Source organism: Gymnogyps californianus, chromosome 27 (assembly GCF_018139145.2).
Source record: "Gymnogyps californianus isolate 813 chromosome 27, ASM1813914v2, whole genome shotgun sequence".
NCBI classification, from domain to species: domain Eukaryota; kingdom Metazoa; phylum Chordata; class Aves; order Accipitriformes; family Cathartidae; genus Gymnogyps; species Gymnogyps californianus.
In genome coordinates, this window is record NC_059497.1 from 4,652,650 (window position 1) to 4,659,883 (window position 7,234).

At 45.8% G+C, this 7,234-nt stretch overlaps 1 protein-coding gene across 1 annotated transcript; it reads right to left on the reverse strand.

Annotated features, from left to right (window-relative positions):
- Positions 1 to 1,453: 1,453 nt before the first annotated feature.
- Positions 1,454 to 6,711, reverse strand: RPS10 (ribosomal protein S10). Its single transcript, XM_050911336.1, has 5 exons — positions 6,562 to 6,711; positions 5,898 to 6,069; positions 2,561 to 2,638; positions 2,111 to 2,166; positions 1,454 to 1,540 (listed from the first exon to the last, which is right to left on the reverse strand). The coding sequence occupies exons 1-5, from the start codon at positions 6,709 to 6,711 to the stop codon at positions 1,499 to 1,501; spliced, it is 498 nt and encodes a 165-aa protein (XP_050767293.1). The 3' UTR covers positions 1,454 to 1,498.
- Between the last annotated feature and the right edge of the window lie 523 nt (positions 6,712 to 7,234).

Sequence of the window (7,234 nt, forward strand, 5' to 3'; positions counted from 1 at the left end):
GAATGCTAAAAAACTGAGAGGATGAGGATGGGATCTGTTCTCTGCCTCACGCAGAGCTCCCGACCCAGGCTGGACAGACTGGCAGGTTAGGAGACTAGTAGGAGGTGAAAAATGTGGAGGTAATACTTCCCTTGTGGAAGAGTTATTTAGACTGGGGTTCTTCACCTCAAAACAAAAGCAATTTTTACTTGCTCATTTGGATCCTCCCTTTAATGAATCAAATATTATTTTAGAAGAAAATATTTAGCATTTCATACCAATTGCCACACACTGAAATACTCCAAGGGATTTGAAATAGTTGCTTAATTTTGCATGAAGCTAAACATTTTGCTGAACACAACAGTGCTTCCCAAACAGAATCACAACTATAAATGCAGAGTAGCAAGTGTAAACATTACCTACACTGTAGGATAAAATACGGAGAAACTTGAACAAAAAGCCACAATAGACCTGGACAACCCAGAAGCTCACTAGCAAAGCTGAAAAAGAGAGCTTCTTTAATGCACATTCCCATTAAAAGCTAGGCTGTAAAGTGCATTCTGGCTAAATCCAGTCACCTGGGATTCAGCAGGTTAGTCTAGATTAGGTTTAGCTAAATCATAACCTACAAACTTCAACGGAGGCAGATGGATCAGTTAGAACAAGGATTTGAAACACCTAGTCTCTCCCTGCAGTGCCAACTCCCTCAGAAAGAAATAAATTAAAAAATAACCTCATGCCCACCATTTCCCTCACCCCAAAGTAGGTCTGGAATGAACTCCTTTCCCCCTGGGCTAATGTCTAGCACTTCTGCGATATTAAAGCTACCCTGAACAAGATACCATTTACCCGGCTACAGAAACCCATTCCCAGTTAGCATCATCCCATCGTTAGTGGGCGAGTGACATCTACTGGTAGGCTGCACACTGCAGGGGACCCCGGCCTGCGCCTCCTGCCCCAGCTCTGCTCAGCTCCAGGCAGCAGGTGCTGCCACAAACACCTCATCTTTCTTAAGCCACGGTTAATTAACCCAGTGATTTCAGAACTGGGATAAAGGAAGTGCTCACCTGCCTGCCTTGGTTGTGTCCAATTCACAGAGGGCCTCAGGCTGACACAGCTGAACTTGGTGAATTTTCTGTCTGCAAAATAGGATTGTCTCTCAGCCCAGCTTTACTGCATTACTGGGAATTACCAGAAATGAGTGTCTTCCTGGGCAGAGAAGAAAAACTGCCTGCAGCGCTTCTGCACTGCCATGAACCAAGGCTCCTTATTCCTCCATAAGAATCACCTCCACACACTAGCAAAACCTTACGTCAGTAACCACCAAACCTCCAAAGTTCCTTCCTATAACCTGCTTCTAATCACAAGTTATTTCACTGCTGTTGTTACACACGCCAAAGATTTGAGTCACCTCTCTGCTACGTGAGCTCTAGATTTATGCACTTAAAGAAGACACAGCGATGCAACCCAGGTGTCATTTTCACCTATTTTATTATACACAAAACATGAGCAGGAAGTTCTACTGAGGAGGCTGACCACGTCCACGACCAAATCCACCTCTCTGCAACAGAAAAGGAAGAGCATTAGAAGTCACCGTATTAAGCAAGGGACAGCAGCAAATACACAGCAGCAAGAACCACCAACATCATAAGAGCTAGCTGTCTTTCCTCAACTTTGCATTACTTTGATAGGCATCCCCTGCTCCAAGCATAGCCTAACTCTGATCTGTTTAAGACTAGCTACCTGACACAGGTTAACCAGATGAGCGACACTAAGAACAAAATCAACCCATCCTAGCCAGCTCTGTGGATCATGTCCAAAACTCTTCCATTTCTGAAGTACAAAATCGTGTATTTCCTCCAGAGAGCTCAGCTTGCTTCTCAAATGCGTCACCGGCTTCCCATCACAGCAGCGAGGCCATCACGTAGTTTCCCCAACAGGAACGCAGCAAGCAAGCTGGGCTTAAAAGGGTAACAGTTGCCAGCCTCTCTTACACAATCGGAGCCAAACACCTAACCCCAGCTGGCATACCTGAGAAGCACCACACTGAAGAGCACGCAGATACGACCTATCCTCTTTCTCCTAATCAAAGCCTCAATAAAGGAAGCAAATCTCGAATGCAAATACTCACAAACTGGAATTCAGTGGCTGCTCCAGCACCAGCCTCAGCCTTCTTGTCAGCGCCAGCTGAAGAGAGAGATGAATGAGTTACTAACCAAAGAACCCACTCCCCAAGTACAGCGCTCCTGCACTCTATCAAAGGTTTACAGTCAAGGACTACTAAAACTGAGGCGAAATATAGCAAAGTAAAAAAGCTATTATTGAGACTTTTAGAGAGTTACTGAACCCACCCCAGGGAAAATCCCATGGTCCAGCTTGACAAAATTCAAGAAAAGACTCCTATCCATAAGCAGACACAGATGAACTCTGTTGTGCAAATGCCTAAGCTACACCAAGAGTCTAATTTTCCCCTTTTCTTTTTGAAAGGAGGCCAATACTGAAGACAATTCTCCCAAAGAGCTAAGCTGCACAAAGAGCAAGGTCGGCCTGATATTCATACAGCAACACGACGGACACTCACGTGGAACGGCACTGCGTCTGTACGTATCCCTGTCAGCTTCTCCCCGAGTAAGACGCGCGGGGCGTTCACCTTCCAGACCTGAAAGTGAAAACAGCAACATCAAATACATTGCTTACCCAGGACACAAACAACTCATTCCATAGGTGACCCTGCATCTCAAGGTGGAAAAAAGCCCTCCGGTTAAGCATTAGATCTACCAGCAGAGCTGCACCTTGGACAGCTCAGTGTATATAAACCTAAACAAGAGAGTGATATAATAAGGAAAACTTCACTTTAAGGGTGAAATCTGCTAAAGTGCACCAGCTTGTGCTTGGGTTGAAGTCAAATAATGTGAAAAATGGATTTACAGCATCATCTCAACAGTCTTCTGGCCTTCAAACAAGAGCCAAAAATTAATGATAATAAAAAAATCAGAAATACAGGGTATCTGTCACGTCTGACAAGCTTGTTCATAGCTAAGTCACAAATTGCATGACATTCTGATCCCAACCTAAAATACAGCTACACTATCAGTATCACAAATCCTCCACAATGGAACAGATTAATAAACCAAGAGATTATCTATGTAACATCAGATTAATATCAGACAGAACACTTGCAGGAAAGAAACAGATGTGGTGGAACTGCCAGCCTGTGCGCCACTCTTATGGGGTTCACCCTGAGCATCAAAGACGAAATACGCTCCCACAGCACCAGGGCAAGGTCTTCACGCTCAGGCAGTAGGACACATTTAAGGGCAGTTGCTGCCAGGCACACCACGGTGTACTGGCAGTCTCAAGCACGCTGCAAGAAACACAAATCATGCACTTCTACAGGCTTGATTTATACTATAGGCACTAGTTTTCCCATACAAAAACAGTTCTTACAATAGATGCTTTTATGACAAAGAGAAACACTACCCACTGATGTGCAAACAGATTAACTTATCCTACAAGTGCTTCTACGTCCTTCCTTTCTGTCAGGTTAAACCATCACAGCACATCCCCTAGCCAATGGATTTTTTTTTTTTTTTTAAATTTCAGATCTGTCCATCCTTAATTTCTAACAGTTCAATTACATCTGTAACAGAGATACAAACTGCAAATATCAAATACATAGTAGTCCAAAACCTGCTTTAGACTAACTGTTCCAGCTTTTATACCAAGCTTTACTTGAGAAAATCGGTAGCACTGCATGGAAGTACCAGAAAAAGGCCTCAAAACCCCAAGAGGTCAAGTAAGACCCGTAAGCTTGGATTCTGCACCACCATCCACACACACCTCTGCGACTCCTAGTCTGCTGCAGCCTAAGGCAGGTAATCCACAGAGAAACAGCACAGAAACAGACAATTTGTGCAGGCCTACCAGCTAACCCTGCCAAGGTGCGGACCAAATGAGGTCACTGGCACTGCACCGAAAAGGCCTGAGATGCTGCAAAGCGAAGCTTCCTCGCTGCAGAAACTCCTGAGTAAATTCTAGCCAGGAACTGTAAGCCCTACCCTCCCATTAGATATGCAGTTTCTTTAGCTTGCTGGATAAACAGAGCATCTAAAGAATAAATTTGGTAACATCCAAAGCTACTCAGAGATCAAAGAAACCATCATCTTCCTAGTTTCAGTGCAATTCTTTCCTTTGAAGCAGATGATGCTACCATTTTGTCAGGCTAAAAAACAAGTTGCAGGAGACGCAGGTGAACTCCTCAGCACCCCATGCTCACAGCCTCCATCCCCAGTGCAGCGTCCAGCCCTTGGGGACGGGATATGAGCTCAGGAGGAGGAGGAGTAGACTCCTACCATCTACCAGGGCTTTGTCATGCAGGACTCTCCTCTCACAGAGCAAGTCCTGCTTTAAGGGCAGGATGACATCCTACAACATTATTCCTGGTAAACACCAGAGGCAACTCCACACAAGGCAGAACACCCACCATCTCCTGCCTTGAGGGAGAAGAAACATTTCTTGCCCCTAGAGACCTGGCAATGCTGTTCTGCCAACCGCAGCTGCAGTAATGTTCTCTCTCCTTTCTCTAAGTTTTTTATCTCCCTAAAGATCTTCTGGGCAATTTTACAATCCATGTTCTGCACTGTGGTGTTTCTTCTCTACTACCGGACAAGAAACCAGGAAAACTAAGGGATTTTGCAGAGCACTTCTAAATGCACACAAGCAACGTAACCATCCTTCCTATTCTGAATTATTAGCTTGGAACACAGTAACCTTTTCAGAACTGAACCGAGGGGCATGGTGGCTTCAGCACATTCACCTCAAGTTTATTTATGCTGCGCTATTATATGACAGTGCTCACCACAAATGATATCAAAATGGTTCACAAGCCATTCACAGGCCGATACCAAGCACCCACAAGGAAAAAGAATAGCTTCTGCCTTGTGTGGACTAGAGAGGAGAGACAGGTTTGCAACTCAAACTTTACTATTTAATATTGCTATTTGCAACCGAAGAATACCTTCTGGAAATACGTTTCAGCCATCTGCAGGTGGGTCTCCAACACATTTTGTAGGGAGGCGCCCGTGCAGAGGCAGCTGCGGGCAATCTGAGCAGTCAGTACCAGCAGCACATCTGTTTGCGTGACCAGCATCTCCTTCACTTTGGGGTATGAAAAACCCACCAAGAAAAAAATCAGAACTACAAGCCCAACATGTCACATGTATTTGTTGTAAATCTTTAAAAAAGGGAAAGCAGCTTTAAGAATGTGACTTGCCTCACAGCATGTTAAGTGGACATGATAAAAGCCAGAACTGTGGATATCCAACTTGACCGCAGGTACCACAGCTGAACCCCCATGTGAAGCACACCCAGCACCCAGGCTTAGCTTTCGCTTTCAGTCATCAAATCCTGTGCCTCTGTGCTACACCCGAATGCAAGTTTGTTCCCTATCTTGGCAATCCTAGTCAAGGCCACTCAACTTTCATACAACAGCCTCCAAGGTAGTTCTTCTAAGGATAACTCAGCCAGAGACAAGGTTCTCTGTACCCGCCGGACTAGACCGACACTGCACACACTGTCTTCCTGACAGAGAACTGCAATGATTGCTGCAGGCTCTTCCCAAAAGACACCCACACTCAAAGCGTTTCTCCCAGTCAGCCTCACAGCCCTGTTTAGCCCTCCCCAACTTTTCAGTAGGCCAGAGGCCATCAGACTAGTGCCAAATACAAAAGCAATAAAACCCATACATGTCTCCTTGATCTATTAATGTTTATACATCCAAAAATCACAGCAACTCCCACCAGTGTGCTCTGGAAGCCGACGTTCAGCTGACTGTCCACCACACCCGCGCTCTCTAACACGCTTAACCTCATTCCCTGCTTCCTCCTGCTGACTCGGCAGTCACCTCAACCACCGCTTACCTTTGGGCCGCGGTCTGCCAGTCTCCGGGCGGCTCCGGCGCAAGGTTGCGGGGACGATCTCAGGGGGGAGGTGAAGGTAATCGCGCAGGTACTGGATGCCCTCGTTGGTCAGGTACCAGTAGAAATGCCTCCACGCAAACTGCTCTTTCACATAACCACGGGATTTCAGAGACTAGAGGGAGAATTCTCAATTACTTCATGTAGGATCCTTATCATCATTCAGCATTTCCAATCAATACCCTCACCAGATGTTTTTATGAGCACAAGAGCTTATCGGGGGTACGTGGGGAATAAAAATTTAGAAACAGATAGAAGTTCACATGCACAGGACAAAATTACAGCATCATTCCCATTCTGTGAGAAAATACAAGGCTACCACACACAGAGGTATCATAGCTTCAAAAACGGAGCTAGAGATGCGGATCCACAAAAGAATAACCTTCTATGGTCTGCGCGGAACAATAAATCAAAGACGAAATAGCAAAAATCAGGAAAATGGGAAAATAACTGTAATAGGAAAGAAATGGCAAATGCAAGACCACGTCTGACAATGTTTATTTGATAAGGGCTGACGACGTTTATTCAAAGGTACGCAACAATCTCACGTGCCCAGATCCCAGCTGGCTGGCAGCCCGGCCCTCGCAGCCCGCCCTCGCCTCCGTACCTGCATGGCTTTCATGACGTGGAGGTTGGGCACATTCTTGTCGACGAGCTCGGGGTGCTTCGGCATGTGGACGTCTTTCTTGGCCACCATCACTCCCTCCTTAAAAAGGAGTTCGTAGATGGCGATTCGGTTCTTCTTGGGCATCAACATCTAAACAAAAGATAGTAGACAGTAAATACTACTGATTTAAAATAAATGCATTCAGGAGTCTACCAGAAGTAATAAAATAACAACAGTGCTAGTTGGTAGGAAAAGCCTAACACGTAAATAACACTCCCCAGATTACTGTCTCCTGTAAGAACTTTCTGAACTACTTTTCAACACCTGAGCTGCTAGGCATCCCTTCCCATTGTTTTCCTGTGAAGGAAAACTGAGCAGTCCAAACTTCTGATCATTAACATTAAATCACATCACCATATTAAAGACTGTAAACTACCTAATGCCAGCCAAAACAAGAGACAAGGGCTGACGCAGGTGGGGCAGAGACGCAGCTCATGCTAAGGCGTGTTTCAGCTCTACCACCAGCGCCGGAGGCCTGACGACACTTGTGCTGCTGTTGTGAATTCACACTTAACTCAGGAACTCGGGAGCTGAGGAAGCCGCTCACACTCCCCTCTCGGAGCGGGGAGCGGAGCCTGGCAGCACACCTCGCTCACACAGGAGCGCACCCCAG